The sequence below is a fragment of the Lepus europaeus genome, chromosome 1 (assembly GCF_033115175.1).
Source record: "Lepus europaeus isolate LE1 chromosome 1, mLepTim1.pri, whole genome shotgun sequence".
Taxonomy (NCBI): domain Eukaryota; kingdom Metazoa; phylum Chordata; class Mammalia; order Lagomorpha; family Leporidae; genus Lepus; species Lepus europaeus.
In genome coordinates, this window is record NC_084827.1 from 21,329,438 (window position 1) to 21,346,886 (window position 17,449).

The window sequence follows — 17,449 nt, forward strand, 5'->3', positions numbered from 1 at the left end:
ACTGGGGAAGAGGCAGCAAGGGAAGAAGCTAGAGGGATAAATACTTCGACTTCTGTCAAACTTGGCTCCAGAGGCACACAGCCCACATGGACGGTCATAGATGGCAGCCCTTCTAGACAGACAGCAGGCTGGAGAAGGCTTGAGTGGGTTAAATGAGGAATAGTGTGTATAGTGTTGTGGTGACATGCAGGGGAGGAGGTGGTAGGAAGGAGGCTGTATTAAATTGCCTGCAATCATTCACTGAGCACTTGCCGTGCCATTGTTGGGGGTACCAAATAAGTAAGGCCTTGTTTAGTCCTGAGAGGGACACAACCCACCAGGCAGTCATGATTCTAAGGCCAGACGATGGCTCTCTGGGAGTGAGGAACAGCAAAAGATAGCTCAGCCTGGCAGTCAGTCAAAGCATCCTGGCAAGGAGGTGACTTCTCAGGTGGATTTTGAATGGGCGTAAATGATCAGGAGGTGGAGGAGGAGGAGAGCAGATTGTGTCTCTGTGCAGGGATTAGCATGGGCAAGGGGACAGATGCTGTTGGAGTATGGAGAGAAGGTAACAGGCAAGGAAGTAGGGTGGGATAGAGTGTAATGGGCTTTGGACCCAGACCAAAGAGTTTGGGTTTTGTCATTTGAACTAGAAGATTAGAGTTAAAAGATGTATGTTAAGGATATTTCTTGATTAGAAAAATGGTGTAACTGTTGAAAGATGCTTTAATACCTTCTTTGCTCAGTATGTTTTCCTTCCATTTTACTTTGTTTCTTTCCCTTTTCTCGCATATCTATCACTTTGTTGTTGTTTCTGATTGATGAAAAACACAGGGTTAAAGGATGTGTTTTGTGTGGATTTGAAAATAAGCATGAAATCTTAAAAAAAAATTCATGTCTATTGACAGTAGGGATTTAATTTGAGCATAGTAGAAATAGTGGAGATTTTAGCACAGAAATTAAAATTCTTAATGAGCCAATGCTTAGTGGTCTACCACAATAAAACAATGGGCTGTGACTTTGTGACAACATGAAAAGTTGCCTTGAAATACTATCAGTATACCCCAAGGTGTACTATTGTACACTGCAACATAGCAAAAAGTAAACAAATCAAGATACAAACACATACTCTCACATTTGTATCCTGCACACTGATCTGAAAAGACAAAACTCTTAAGACTTTAGGGAGAAAGTCAATTACTGAATTAAACAACCATCTTCTTTCTGCACTTTTATTTTATATAACCTTTACACCTGTTTAATTAATCCTAAACATGATGATGACTGCTAATTAAACAGCCCTGGAAGTGACTGACTGAAGGTAGTAATTTGAGATAATTAGTTTTGGTTTCAAACACTCAGTTTTCACACTTTCTGTTCTTTTTTAGAAAGGGGTGGCTCATTACTATAGGAAAGGAGGGGGATATGTAAGGAATTATACCACTGGACTTTGAGTAGCTAAGGAAGTGGGAGGATGAAGCCTTCAAATAGAACCAGGATATGGTATGGAGCCATAGAATTTCCTCTATTCTCCATCCTCCCTTCCTTCCTCCCTCCCTCTGACTGACACACACACACACACACACACACACACACCCTCACACCCTCCCTCCTTCCATTGTGAATCCAACTGCTGAATCTCTTTCATTAGAACATAGGCTTGTAGGTAACGTTGATCTTTTTGTTTGTTTAAAAACTATTTACTTGAAAGGCAGAGTTACAGAGAGGAAGAGTGACAGAGATATCACTCGCCAAATGGCCACAATGGCTGGCTGTGGGCCAGGTGGAAGCCAAGAGTACTTAAGTTCTTCTTGGTCCCCCACATGGCTGCAGGGGCACAGCAGTTGGGCCATCTTCTTTCCCAGACTATTAGCAGGGAGCTGAATCGGAAGTGGAGCATCTAGGTCTTCAACCAGCACCATATGGGATGCCAGTGTTGCAGGCAGAGGCTTAGCCTGCTATATCACAAGGGGGGCCCCAAGTTCTTTGATCCTTGGGAAAATTTTACTTAGAAAAGGGTCCTTTTCTCAAGTCCTCTAGAAGAAATTAAAATTGACCAAGGTATGATCCATGAATTGAGGTTTACAGGGGAGTCCTTGTAGAATAGAGCAAAGCCTAATCGAGGGAAAAATTTGTTAAGATAAGGCCAGTGTATCTGGAAGAGAGATGAAGAGGCAGGTCAGATAGTTTTCATGCTTTTACAGTGTCAACAAGTAAGTTAACATGGTCCCCACTAGGATAATGGAACTAAATGGAATTTAGGGTTAAATAATTTAGGGTTAAATAAGAGGAATTTAGTGTTAAATAAGCTAAGGTGAATAACCACTATTACCTATAGGTCAGTACAGACTACTCAGAAGCTGAACGGATCTGTCAGCACCCTGGAGAGCTCCAGGGACATTGTATGCTCTGCTGCTGGATAAATGGGACTTCGGTATCTTGGGAATTCTATTGTTTCTTCACCAGCCCCCAAATGGAGTAGGACTCTGTAGACCTTTAAAGGTTATCCAGGCTCTCATTTTTTTCTTCTGAGATGCCTGACTGGTCTGTCAGCTGTATTCTTTTTATTAAACTTGGCTATTATGCTTACTGCTAAAATTTTTTTTTTCCAGATGTTGAGAGCTTTCCAAAGAAGTCAGTAGTGAAATCAGAGCTTTCATGTAGATTGAAAATCATCCAGGCAGAGGGTATGGGTTCTCTTGGATCTCCAGGGTATGCAACCCTGTGTGAGAAGGTAGAATCACTACCTCTTTGACATCCTCTTTGAGCACTGACATTAACTGCAGATCATGATGGAGAGTTAATTGTTTTATGTAGAAGTCAAGCTTGCTTTTTCAAGCTTGTAGCCTGAGTTGGAGTTTGGAGTCATTTTGGCCTCTGGACTTTGATCCAGCTTGGCAGCAGAGACTGATGAGGTGCATAGCTCACCCTCCAAAATCATTGAGAAATTACATAGGATTCCTGGTTTTCTTTTTTTTTAAATTTTATTTATTTGACAGAGTTAGAGAGAGAAAGGTCTTCCTTCCGTTGGTTCACCACCAAAATGGCTGCTACGGCTGGAGCTATGCCGATCAGGAGCCAGGTGCTTCCTCCTGGTCTCCCATTCAGGTGCAGGGGCCCAAGCACTTGGGCCATCCTCTACTGCCTTCCTTGGCCACAACAGAGAGCTGGACTGGAAGAGAAGCAATTGGGACTGGAACCGGCGCCCATATGGGATGCCGGCGCCGCAGGCAGAGGATTAACCAAGTGAGCCGTGGCGCTAGCCCCAGGATTCCTGGTTTTGAGAGAAAAAAATCTAGCAGTTCACTCTTTATGTTAGGAAATATGACACAACATTTTTGAAATTAAATTCTTCAGGAAAATGTCTAGAGGGGAGGTATGGAAAGATGCTTATCAGAGGAGGAGGCATGGTTGGATATTCTGACACCTATTTCTAAAATTTTTTGAAGATCTACTTATTTAATTGAAAATCAGAGTTAGGGAGAATCAGAAGCAGAGCGAGAAAGAGAGATCTTCCATGCACTGGCTCACTCCCCAAATGGCTGCAACAGTCAGGGCTGGGGCAGGCTGAAACCAGGAGCCTCATCTGGGTCTTCCATGAGAGGTACAGGGGCCCAAGGACTTGGGCCATCTACTGCTGCTTTCCCAGGCAGGTTAGCAGGGAGATGAATTGGAAGTGGAGCAGCCAGGACTTGAACTGGCACCCATATAGGATGCTGGTGCTACTGGTGGCAGCTTTACCCACTGACTATGCCAGGGTGCCAGCCCCTATTTTTAAAATGTTAGAAATTTATTTTTACTATGAGACAGAGACAGGGAGACAGGGGGATGGGGACAGACGGACATGGGGACAGACAGATGGGGATGGAGACAGATGCAGACAGACAGGGATGGAGATGGAGACATGGACATGGGGACGGAGAGAGAGAGATGGATGGGGGAGAGATGGACAGGGAAGAGAGACGGAAAATGAGAATATCAATCTTCAATCTACTGATTTAATCCTAAAATGCCGGCAACAGCCTGGGCTGGGCCAAGCTGAAGCCAAGAACCTGGAACTCACTCTGGGTCTCCCTTGTTGGTGGCAAAGCCTCAAGAATTTGAGCCATCTTCTTTTGCCTCCATGGATGTGAATTATCAGGAAACTTGATGAGAGACAGAGCCGGGACTCAAACCAGGCATGCTGATATGACATGTCCCAAGCAGCATTTTAACTGCTGTACCGATTACCCACCCCACTCTCAGTCCTAGATCTTTTTGTGGTACTCAAGATACTATATCTATTAGGCAATGTAGTTATAAAATTTAAAGTAATTTACAAAAATGCTGTCTTAAGATTGTCAAAAATCTCGTTATTATATGGCATTTATGTCCTGATGCCAAGGACAATTTTAGTAGTGATCTTTTCTGATGTATGTATAATACTATACCTTTATCTCACTCTCATTTCTGTACCAGAATATATCATGTACAGAACAAATAAAGTTAATAGCGAAAGGCACAGCTGTTTTGCTTTGGCTTCAGCAACAATGGACCCTGAAGCCAAACTAAATTCTGTCTTGCTATTTATATGCACTATGTGTTGAAGGTGTGCCCTCAGACCATTATAAAATACTCTAATGAAGTTGATGGTCACACAACCATATAGGCCCTTCAGGCTGATATGTTTGGGTTTCTGGAGTTTTGTGATAATTCTCCCTTCTGTTTGGTACAAAGATAGAAATCGGCCCATGTGTGTGAAAGGGGCCTAAGGAAAACAAAGCACCCGCATCAAGGAACACTGCAGCCTCTAGAAGCGTGGGAAATAGCCCAGTATTTTACACTACAAAGTCCTGCCCATACTCCATAACTTTACAGGTGTTCCCAGCCTTACCCCCAAGGGAGGCTTCCCAAGAGAATTCTCTCTTCCCAGGGCCAAGTGGGCTTCCTAGTCCAATAATACTGGGTAGTAACCTTGGGAGAAATTTCACCTATTTGACACCAAGAGTGGTACGTGGGAAGGAGAAATCGGGGAAGAGCTGAACACTGCCCTCAGAAGCTGCAATCTGAATGAAGGCTGGGCTCTCCGCGCTCAGGCCTTTGCTGACACATGCCTAACCTGTCAGGTGTAGTCTCTTCATTAAACCTTTTTTTTTTTTTTTTGACAGGCAGAGTGGACAGTGAGAGAGAGAGAGACAGAGAGAAAGGTCTTCCTTTGCCATTGGTTCACCCTCCAATGGCCGTCGCGGCCAGTGCGCTGCGGCCGGCGCACCACACTGATCCGATGGCAGGAGCCAGGTGCCTATCCTGGTCTCCCATGGGGTGCAGGGCCCAAGCACCTGGGCCATCCTCCACTGTACTCCCTGGCCACAGCAGAGAGCTGGCCTGGAAGAGGGGCAACCGGGACAGAATCCAGCGCCCCTACCAGGACTAGAACCCGGTGTGCCGGCGCCGCAAGGCAGAGGATTAGCCTAGTGAGCCGCGGCGCCGGCTTTCATTAAACCTTGTAACCATGCTTTGCCCCATCTGTATAACTGGGTACTCTCAAATCAGTCTGGAGAGTGCCCATCCATTTTGACAGATGTCCTACCTCATTAAACCTTGCTACCTGGCTTTCCACTGCTGTCTCAAGTCTGAATTCTTTCTTGTACAGATAAGAATTTGTCTTCCCCTCACCTCCTGTAGCACTTCAGCAAGGTTCCTCTGGGTTGAAATGACCTGTTTGTTTCTTTTGCAGATACCTCAAATCAGCTATGCATCCACAGCCCCAGAGCTAAGTGATAACACCAGGTACGACTTCTTCTCTCGAGTGGTGCCGCCTGATTCCTACCAAGCGCAAGCCATGGTGGACATTGTGACGGCTCTGGGATGGAATTATGTGTCAACTCTGGCTTCTGAAGGGAACTATGGAGAGAGCGGTGTGGAGGCCTTCACCCAGATCTCCAGGGAGATTGGTAAGCAGATATTTATCAGATCATATTATTTGGAGGAATAGGTTACTGAAGTCTGATCAGTGCTGCCTGATCTGTATGGGACAATCAGAGCTCCTTCAGACATGCGACCCTGGGTGTCTAGGGGGATGCTGGGCTTATTAGCAATAATTTTGTTGTTCATAGGCCCATCAGCGTGGCACATTGCTGCTAATTTAGGAAATACTGCTCCTGACACCAGCAAACATTTATTAAAGTTGTCTGTTTTGATGAGGGAGTTGGCTGACATGTTAGAGCCCCTGCAAATTTAAATAAATGACATACTATTTGATTCTTCCAGGTGAAAGTTTATATTCGCAAGTCATTAAATTAAAAGGTCATTGGAATTTACTGTCCAGCACTAGAGGGATTAAGACTAATAATCATTTTAAAACAATACTGCAGTGGCCCCAAGGCTATATACTTAAGTGGTATTCTTACTGCCTTATTTTGACTCTTTGCATTTTTATTCTTTCCTAAGTCTCTAAAACTTACTGTGGATTAAGGGCAAGATGTAAACTCTTGGTTAGAACAAGATGCTGATGAGTTCTTCACCTATGAGGTCATGAATTCATCCCAGCAGAGCAAAGAAGCCCAAGGCAGAGTACATACCTTGTTGCTGATTAGCCAACAATATGCCTTAACAGGTGGTAGGGGACATATTATTTAAATATCATCATTCTGATTAAGAATGAATTAGCTTTTTCCATAAAAATAGTTGCAATGTTTTGTGGATTGATTAAAGTGCCTATTATCTATTTTCATTAATTTTGGACTTGAAGGAAGAAATTATGTAGATGAATTTATTGTGTTTCTTGAAGGCTTCAACTTAGGAAAAGATCATGGGAATGATTTGGGCTTAACCATAGTTATCAAGGACAGAGTCTAAAGATATCAAAATAAGATTTTCACTTAAATGGCTTGCAGATGCCTTGGGTGTGTTCTTTTGTACATAATAAAACGTGGAAATTTATTATACACATTATTTACTATATTTGTTTGTTTGGCTGTGCTATTGCAGAAAATGTAGAAAAGGCCTGGTTTTGCTGGATAGATTGGTTTAATGGATTTAATAGGACTAGTGCTCACACTTGCTCTAAGTGTACATGATGCCATAATTGTTGATCTTTAGAATTTAATTTGATCACTATTACTATAAAAGTGATTCAAAGCATTCAATTCAATTTTAAAATCTGGAAAATTATATTAGATAAAAATCCCAAGTTTATCATTATAAGAAAGTCCTACTCACATGAAAACAATAGCTTCTGGAAGCAAGATTAATGTACTATGTAAGCAGCTGGTAACAGTTCTGACCAGAGATAATTCAACAAGAAGGGGAAACAATTGGAGCATATGTTGAAATAAGTTTCCTGTAATGATCCTGGACTTTGTTTAACAAGAACACATTTTGTGTATATGAAACAGATTACTGCAAAAAATTCAATACAGGGCATAACTTGCCAATTGTTGCAGAATCTGATAGAAGTGCATTGTTTAAGTTGAGTGAGTGCAGTTTTACTCTTTTGACTAAAATAAGAAATACTTAGTTTTCACATTTTAGGGGGCATTGCTATGCTTTGGTAATATTGTCACATGAAAAGATTCAGATGTGCCATTCATTATTCCTGTTTCTATCTTGGTTCTTCGTACTGGGAGAAAGTAATTTTAGTGCCTTGTGTGTGCTTCTGATTAGAGAGGAGCACGTTTCTTCTATGTTGATCTTTTCAGTATTCTATGACGTGATTGGCTGTCCATTCTATTTCAGTTCTCACTTATCTGGGGAGTGGAGGAGGGATGGATTGTCAATTAATATGCAGAATACTGAAAAGGCCAAATTAGTACCACACTAGAGTATGCCATGGAATATATTAAATATCAAAATCATCCCTCATTTTAATGACAAAGATTTTATCTAGAACAAAAATAGCTGAAAATTAAACCTTTTACATGACAATGATAATAATGGGAATGGCAAATGGTAGCAACTTAACCCATTCTGAAATTATCTGACTCTAATGAAAATTCATTAGTTCTGTAACATTTGCTGCTCTTACTACAACATTGATGACATCTCTGTCACCATGTTGGTAGTGTGTTTTTAAAAACCTCAGCTTGATTGGGAAGAAGATGTAAAAATTCATTTTGTGGAGTGTCTGCCTATTAAGAAGATTATATATTCTTCCAACTCAAATTGTACCCTGTTCTGAATTTCTCTTTAGTAGCATGGACTGCTAAGATATTTCGATGTAAATATGAGCTTCCTATGTCTTATCTCTGTGTAATTCAGTCAGATAATAATGGAATGATAGTGAAATGAAAATCTGTTGAGTGATAAATTGTACAGTTTGAGTAGAACATTATTTCTGTTAACAAATCTTAGTCTTGGAGAAGTCTGGGAGTGAATCTGGAGGAATGAAGTTGGAGTGAATATGGTTATGTGGTTATGAATGCATGTCAATGATGCCTCTTCTATAGTGGAGTTCCTTATGAAGGAGAGAAGGACAGGGGGTACTTGACAAAATAAAGGAAATAGCTCCTTGATTTCCTAGTTGTTAATGTTACCTTAGGGGATTTCTTGACTGGAATTTTTACTGGAAAACTCAGAAAAGCATATTTTGGGTCAGCAAATAGCACAGTTTGAGTGGAGCATAGTTTGTGCAGAGAGGTATGGGAGATAGAACTGAAAGGCTTCAGTTTGATGCATAGTTAAGTATTTCAAAATCATAGAGTGTTTAACCCTCAATTTTCTAGGTAGTGGAAGAAACTGCTGAGGAAAGAAGGAGCCATAGGTTGTGTATCTGAGATTGTGTTAATGAGAAGTGGAAGATGGGGAGAGCAGCTGAGAAGCCATTCATTCCACTATCAATCTTTGCCTGATATGGGAGCAGTGATCATGGAGATGAACTTGAGAGTCATTTATGAGAGTGTGTGTAGAGCTTCACAACTAATTTGAAGAAGTTGAGGATAAGAAAGAAGTTAAATTGAAATTGAAATTCCACATCTGGGCAAGTAGGAGAAGGCAAATACCATAAACAAAAAAAGATGGTGAAGTGGGAAGTTTGTTGTACAGAGGAAGGCATGAATCTTGTCAAGAACACACAAAACAGATGTCTCAGTGGAAAAGAGAAGGACAATGGTCTGGAACCAAGCAGGAACTCACATGGATCTGAGGCTCATTCCCTAAAGCTGATAGTGGAGGAGGGAATGGAGGTTGCTGGAGCAGAACAGGTAGAGTGAGAAGCAAAGGGTTTGAGGCTAGACTCTTGGGGAGACTCTCATGTAAAGGTATGGGGATAATGGCCTAGGTTTAGCAAGGGGAAGCTGAGAGTAAGGCGCAGTGCCCTCTCTTGATGAGTTGTGGTCATGGGAGGTCTCTCAATGTACTTTGAAGATGGTTTGTAATATGGGAGACGATAGAACGAGTTCCTTAGCAAAAATGCTAGGATGTTGAGCCATTTTTTCATGGGAGAACAGGAACTTTTGCCAGAAGGCATGGCTGTAAGTGTTTGGTAAATTGGCAGAGAATCAAGTAGTGGCCTTGTGAAGGGGCAGTTTGATTTCCCAAGGCTGCCATAGAAAAAATGCCACAAACTAGGTAGCTTAAAACAATGGGAATTTATTGTCTCACAACTCTGGAGCCTAGAAATCTGAAGTCAAGGTGTTGGCAGGGCCATCTGCTTCTGAAATCTGTTGGAGACCTTTTCCTTTCTTATAGCTTCTGGGGTTTGCCAGTGATCCCTGGTGTTGCTCAGCTTACAGAGGATCACTGCCACCTCTGTCTCCATCACCACATGGCCGTCTTCTCTGTTGTACGTCTAAGTCCTTTGTTCCTAGAAGATACTGGATTATAAGAAACTTATGTTGAATCACAGACTGTCATACTCTAGTATGATCTGAACTACTCACATCTGCAGTGACTCTTTCCAAATAAGGCTGCATTCTGAGGTGCTGAGGGTAGTCTTTCAACACGTGTCATTTAGGAGATGGTTCAACTCCTTAGAGGGAGTGAGAGTCAAGAAGAGTGTACTCAGGGGATTAGCTTCCAGTGACAAAGTTGGGAGAATGGCCTAGAGGACAAGTCCTCAGTAAGGATGAGAGACATCCAAGTAGACAGAATTTGGTTAATAGAAAAGTGCATAATGGAACCAGTTCAGAAGTGCCTTGACTCTTCCAATTGTGACTGCTTGGCTGGATGGAATGACCACATGGATAATTCATGGTTCTAGAGTAGAATAGTTGATGGGATCCTAGTGTCTAGATTTTGCAGGCTTCTAGGTAGTCAAGAGCATCCCAGTAGGAGTGAAATGGACACTGATAACGAGTATGTACTGGCTGTTCAACTGTCCTGCTTTGTGCACTTCCAAGAAGCTTCTCTTTATGATGTTACCTGGAAAATTATGAGCATCTAGAAAGCCTTTCTGGCCTAATTTACTTTGATTTGCCCCTTTGGTCTTTCTTGCCTTGTGGAGAGTGAATCATTCAGTTGCTGCATGGTTAGGCACACACTCTCACTTGTTAGGACTATAGTCCTCTATTTGCCTTGTTTGAATTATCCAATATCATATTTCATTGATATTGTAATAAAGGGGTTGATAATATTCACTTATGCTTTTCCATCATAAGCTCTGGGGTTTCTAGCTTGTGATTCAACAAATGATTTCCTTAAGTCTTTAGACAGGTTCTTTCAGTTCTTTGTCTTACCTTATTATACTATTTTTAAAAGAAGATAGGATAATAAATGTTAATGCTACCACTATCATTATAAAGGGCAAGGATGCTAAAGCTTTATCTTTGAAGATAAAAGGAATATGTGAAAGCATTGTATATTCATTGTGGATTTGCACAGTATGGTGACACACCTCCTTTAATCAGGCATCATGTTTATGAATGGCTTATTGAAGAAGACAGGGCTTCAAGTCGTCATTGCATACATTACAGGGGACAGGATAGACCTGAATCTGTCAAATCTACTATGTGTGGCATTTTTAAAAAATTTGCAAATGCTGAAAGCTTTGACTATTGTCTGTGTGTTCAGAATCTTAAAATCTCAGGATTGGAAGGGGCTATAGAACTCATTGGATTAGTAGATTCTGTTTGAAATGATAATACAAAAAACCAATATAATTGATTCATTTGATTCATTTTTTGAGTATAAAATGATCCTTGCCAAAAAATTGATGGTGATTTATTTTTGGTGAGGGTGAAGCAGAAAAGGAAAGGATATCTCATTGCTAGTATACAATGGAAAAGTCCCCACTGATCATAGTTTTAAAAATTTCCTATCATTTTAAAGAAAACATTTTTCCTTTTTGGGTTATAAACAAAAGCCAAGTTTCTATTAACTGAAATGGATTCCCTTTATGATTAATACAAAGTATTTTCAATGACAAAAAAGAAAAGAATACATAAAGAATAGCTTTTCTCCTCCGAAGTTCATTGCTTTGGAAAAATGACTTCCAGCAGGAAAAAATCAATTTGACAAAAGTATTAATGTTGTAAAATATTATGAATAAAAGAAAACATTTTAATTCAATTGAAAATTTTACTTTATATTCCTACAGCTGAGTCCCATTGATAACACTACACTTCAAATTGCAAATCATATTTAATTAACATTAACACCAGGTAATTGGCAAGAATAACTTCAAAGGAGGACTGAGGAAATTGCAAATTGGAACTGCAGGTGCAGTGATCCTGTAGCAGCTTTGGAGGGATCCAAAGAAAGTGTGTATATGATTTTAACAATTGCTCCGGAGCTTGATCAAATAGTGTCATTTCAAAGCTGTTCTTCACCCTGGCCTCTCATAATATTTAGGGCTCAGTGACTGGCAAGCAGCAACAGCAGCTGTTAATGTGAAACAGCAAACAGCTCTATACAACATTTATTTGAAATACATGCATTTGAACTTGTGGTTCCAATGACGTAGTTAAGTTTTCAGTAAACAATGGAAATTTGATGCAGTCGAATGCACCATGGAGTCAGACCTTCTTAAATCTCTCTTCTTCAAAGATGAGACCATTAATGATCTCCTCTGAGGATTAATTTCCTTATTTGTCATTGGGGGAACCTCTGGTCAGGACTCATCACATGAAATAATACTTCAGAATGTTCCTTAAAATCTCTAAAGTGCTAGGTAATAGCAGGAGTTACTCACGAAAGGAGTGTAGATAATAAAGATTTTTTCCCCCAATGTAAGACAAAGCTGTAATTGTAAGGATGTCAGGTATCATTGCTAGTGTACAGGATATTTGAAAGAGAGCAGATTTGTTGATTTGTTAACTATATTCACAGTTATCTATATATGACAATTCTGATGAAAAATCATAGAAGGGGACTTTGAGTGGCTGTTGACCACCTACTTTTTCAGTACTAGCTCTTCAAGCCCCTGTGGTGGACTTTCTGCCCTCAGTCTTACTCTTTTTTTTTTTTTTTTTTGACAGGCAGAGTTAGAGAGCGAGACAGAGAGAAAGGTCTTTCTCTTTCTGCTGGTTCACCCCCGAAGTGGCCGCTACGGCTGGCACGTTACGGCCGGCGCACTGTGCCGATCCGAAGCCAGGAGCCAGGTGCTTCCTCCTGGTCTCCCATGCAGGTGCAGGGCCCAAGCACTTGGGCCATCCTCCACTGTACTCCTGGGCCACAGCAGAGAGCTGGACTGAAAGAGGAGCAACCAGGACAGAATCCGGTGCCCCAACAGAGATTAGAACCCCAGGTGCTGGCGCCGCAGGCGGAGGATTAGCCTAGTGAGCCGTGGCGCCGGCCCCTCAGTCTTGTTCTTAACATCCTTGGCTGTTAATTATACTTAGCATACCAACAGACTGTTGTCTTTGCTTATGTCTGACTGTTCAGTTGCAATTTTTAAAAAGCTGAGATTTCACTACAACTTGGAAGTATGTTGTTTACCTTTAGCAATGTTTCCTGTAAATTCTCGTACTTAGCACTTGTCATGCTGACTGTAATGCCTTTGTTTTTCTCTGTATGCCTCTTTCACCTGAAAGTGGTTTCCTTGGTGGAAGGACCCCTTCACTGCCCAGCAGAGTCCTTGGCACATAACAAAAGTGTCCATGATTTTCTATGGAGATCAACATCAGATTCATGGTGGTGTTGAAAATGTGAGACTCAAAGTCAGACTCTGGGAGCTGAAAGGCAGAGATGTTTTATTCAATAATGAGTGTGACTTACACAGTTTCTTTGCGACTCTGTAACCACCGTGAGAACCTTCAAGGGCTTCCATGCTGTTGAGTCACTTAGAATCATATGTTTTTTAATTCTGCCAAATACAAAAGCCTGTAGTCTATAGGTTCAGCCCTAACCCTAATCCCTTAGCCCATAAGCACAGGGCAGTGATAAAGAACTTCTCACTGGCTGGACTTGAGTGCCATATATTTGTAATAGTCTAGCAAAGGGGACCTTGAATAACTTAATTGTGTTCTGCCCCCATTTCCTCGTTTATAGAATGATAAAAAATTGTATGCAAATTGAGTGAGTTCATACATGTGGCAGTATGTGGCTGGTGGTAAAACTCAGCAGCTGTCAATTTGTACTATGTTAGGAGCCCAGCCTCACCATTGGTGATGGTGGTAAGGAAAGCATGGGTGGCCCAGGAGTGTTCTCTCTCCCCTGGGCCTATATCCAGTTTGTCCAACAAGCAGAAGACAGTGCTGAGGTCTAACTAAGGTTAAAATAAATTCAGCCAAGACTTGTCAGTCCTGGAACTGACTCTGTACCTCCTAGCAGTGAGAAATCCTAATGTTAGAATTTTTCCTTAGAATGATTAATATATTACCTAGCATAATACTAGCATGTAGTTGAATGTATGAATTAAATACCCATCAGTACTGGCTCACCAGATCTGCTTACTCCTCTTCCTTTTTAAACCTTCTAAATATTAAATGGCTCAGCCAGCATTTACAGTGCACCTACCATGTATCAGGCTGTCCTTGTATAGGCTTTGAGGATGTGGAGGTGAATCCTGCATAGCCTCTTTTTTCTAGTAGGTCAGTGTGTATCCAAGGATGCAGAGATGTAAACAAACAATTACAGATTAATGTGATCATTGCCTAAAGCATTGTTCAAGAACACTATGCCCAAAGAAATCATCCTGCAGTTCTTGTAACAAAAAGACCTGACATGAGGCAGTGGAGGGTGGCACTTGGTAGATCCTAAGCTCAAGGGAGCACACAGTATGGTGTGCATTGAATTAAGTTTGGTAACTTCAACAGCAACTTAACTTCATGACAAAAAAGGTAACACAAACAAATGAATGTGGAATACGTTGCCAACTTTGTGATGTATATATTTGTGAAATGTTTAATATGTTTGACAGTTCTTTCTCCTTCACCCAGTGATTACTCAGATGCATCCTCTTATAGAAAATCAGGTAATGAGATCCCTGACAACAGTGGCTCCTAGTTTGCCATGATTATTCCTACCCAGCATCACTCATATCCTTGTCAACCATTTCAGTTGTACCCCATTCATGAGTCTGAACCCAGAGCAAGAGTTTGTAGCCAACCCTTAAGGCTTCCTGGTTTGGCTGAAAGGCCTGTGAGAGCATTTTAGGCATGGAAAGCCAAGACTCTGGCAAAAAAAATATCTTACATGAAGGATCTTTGAGAAACCCCTGTGGAAAGAAGGGGCCATCAAAGAAGGATGTACTTCTCTCTGAAGGGAGGAGAGAACTTCCACTTTGACTATGGCCTTGTCCAAATACTGATGGAGTTTATGGTCACACAAGGCTTCTGTAGCCTTGGCAGCTCATGGCAAGAGCCTCAGGTGGTCACTGACATCATAAATAAGAGTGTTAACCGTTAAAGGAACAACAGGAGTCACTATGCACTTACTCTCCATGTAGGACCTCTGTCCTTAATGAGTTGTACTATGAGAAATAACTGCAAAACTTGTTCTTAAACTCTACTCTATATAGTGTGTGTGGGCGCAAACTGTTGAAATCTGTACTTAACATAGTTGGTCCTCTGTATATAAAAATAAACTAGAAATGAACCATAATGAAGAATGGGATGGGAGATAGAGTAGGAGGTAGGATGGGAGTTGGGGAGGGAGGGTGGGTATGGGGGAAAGAACCACTACATTCCTAAAACTGTACCTATGAAAAATGCATTTATTAAATAAAAGCTTTTTAAAAAAAGTTTGTAGCCAGGCAAAATCCATCAGTTACAGAGTTTAGAATGGGTTCTCTGTGCTGATCCTTGTAGCTAACCATCCTGAGGTGATCCCTGAGCCTTTCTGTGTCACTGAACTTAATGCTGCCCCACCCTTGACTTCTCTCTAGATTCTTCGGGGGTGGATCTAAACCCAGGTTTGACCATGATACTCCACTTACTCTTTTTCAACATCCTGGCCTTGGGTGGGGTTTCCTATCCTCTGCCTGCACTGTCAGAGTTGTTAAGGTCTGACCCATACATGAAGCCATTGACCAGAAACCTGGCTGTGTATTGACTCCTAGTATATTCTAGGGTCCTGACTCTGGAGAGCTTGAACCGAGCCCACATCTGCAGTGGTCCTTTGGATGGATTTGGGGCCTTGAACAACCCAGTTTCCCCTGTGGGATCAGCCTCTGTGGTCAGCTTAGCCAGCTCTATTTCCCCTTGGGTGTGCCAGCTGTTCTTTGCACTCCTCACAGTTGCAGTTTCGGGTTCCTGGATTCAGCCTGGTCCATCCTTGGCTGTTGAGGCCATTTAGGGAGTAGAGTAAGCCAGCAAATGGAAGGTCTTTGTTTCTTTGTGTAACTCTGACTTTCAAATAAATGTCTTAAAAGAAAGTGTTCTCCCTGTGTGCATGTCTGCACAAATTTCCTTCTTAGATGCCAGTCATACTGCATTTGAGTGCCTAGGCTATTCCAGTATGATCTCATCTTAATTGAATTTATTACATCTACAAAGACTCCATCTCCAAAATAAGGTTATATTCTTAAATCCTAGGGGTTAAGACTTCAACACAGGAATTTGGTGGTGATTGGGTTTTACAATTTAATCTGTTAGACCAGTCATGGCTGCTGGAATGAGCCCTGATTGATGGAATTTTGCTTGAACCGAGCCCACATCTGCAGTGGTCCTTTGGATGGATTTGGGGCCTTGAACAACCCAGTTTCCCCTGTGGGATCAGCCTCTGTGGTCAGCTTAGCCAGCTCTATTTCCCCTTGGGTGTGCCAGCTGTTCTTTGCACTCCTCACAGTTGAATGCCCAAGTCAACTTTGTGCTAAGTGCCAAAGAAATCACATTATTTTATTTTCCTTTCCAAAGACATTTCCTTGTTAAATCTATTCTGTTTGGAAACTGCAGCACTGGGTGAGAGCTTTAAGGTGCAATCTGTACTTTACTGTGTTGATAGAAGAACATCACATAAAAACACGCTTCTGCAGAAATGAGGAAACATCAGAATCCATTTATTTCATTTTTATAAGTCTTAAAAGAGTTGGCCTGAGAATTAGGAGCGCATTTCCCAGTTTACTTCATAACTTATCAACTAAGCAACAATTACAGTTTCCTTAAAAATAAATGGCCCAAGTATAATAGAATCAGAAGGGTGTAAGATGAATAGTTAATTGAAACAGGTGCCAATTATTTCAAGGATTATGTCCCTTGGCAAAATCGTGCTGCACGGTCCCTATTCTCTAGCATTTGCATGTGTGACAGGTCCTGGACGTTTTCTTTCTTTCATTGTTACCTGACCAAAGCCATTTCATGATTCACGGGGGGTCCCACAGGGGAGAAGGCAAGGGGAAAGGAGAGAAAGTAAAACTCAAGCCAGCTCATTTTGTTTCTTGTTAACAGCTCTGGGTAGAGTTTTGGTCAGGAAAGGAATTTCAAGTCATGATTTAAACATGTCTTCTGGCAGTTGTAGTAGTGAGAAAAAAATGATGCCTCTCGTAGCAGCTCCGTTAGACTTCCAGGGCGGTGGTACACAGGGCCCCGTGACTCTGGAGTCGCATTTGCATTGTGTCGCACGGCTGGCATTCACATAATGGGCTATTAAGGGAATGAGGGATGCTCAGAGAACATTGCCAGACTTGTGTGCTCGACGTCGTGGGGGGCCTCCTTCACAGTGTTATTGCCAGAGGGAGGCCAATGCTGGGTGGAACTCTGCAGGAGAGCTGACTGCATGCTTTCTTTACTCAAGAAATGTTGGAGTTCCTACTGTGTGCCACAGCCCCGGTTCTGGGGCTAGAGAGAAGCTACTGAGAGAGGCAGCCTCGATTCAGTTCTCATGAGGCTTCCAGTCCTGCTTACCTAAGATCTTACATGTCTTGGATCTTCCTGGGCTACAGGAATTGTAGTAGTGAGGTGCCTCAGTCTGAGAGTCCATGCACCTGCCACAGCCACAACTTGATCCTTCTGATGGCTTTGGAGATAGTGGAGTTCAAGGAGGTGTCAGTGGACTGCTGGGGCTGAGGAGAGGCAGGAGGGTAGAGGCACACATTTGAAAAAAGGTAGCTGTGTTTGGGTGTGCACACATTATTAGGCCTAGACCTAGACTTGGAGAAAGGTTAGCTCCCCAGGTA

The 17,449-nt window shown here is 41.8% G+C and overlaps 1 protein-coding gene across 1 annotated transcript in view; it reads left to right on the forward strand.

Moving 5' to 3' along the window:
- The window catches only part of GRM8 (glutamate metabotropic receptor 8), a 930,207-nt gene that overhangs the window by 170,869 nt on the left and 741,889 nt on the right, over nt 1-17,449 (forward strand). The window contains exon 2 of the mRNA XM_062198428.1: nt 5,696-5,912. Within this exon, the coding sequence (XP_062054412.1) occupies nt 5,696-5,912 (217 nt within the window). The remainder of the gene's footprint in view (nt 1-5,695; nt 5,913-17,449) is intronic.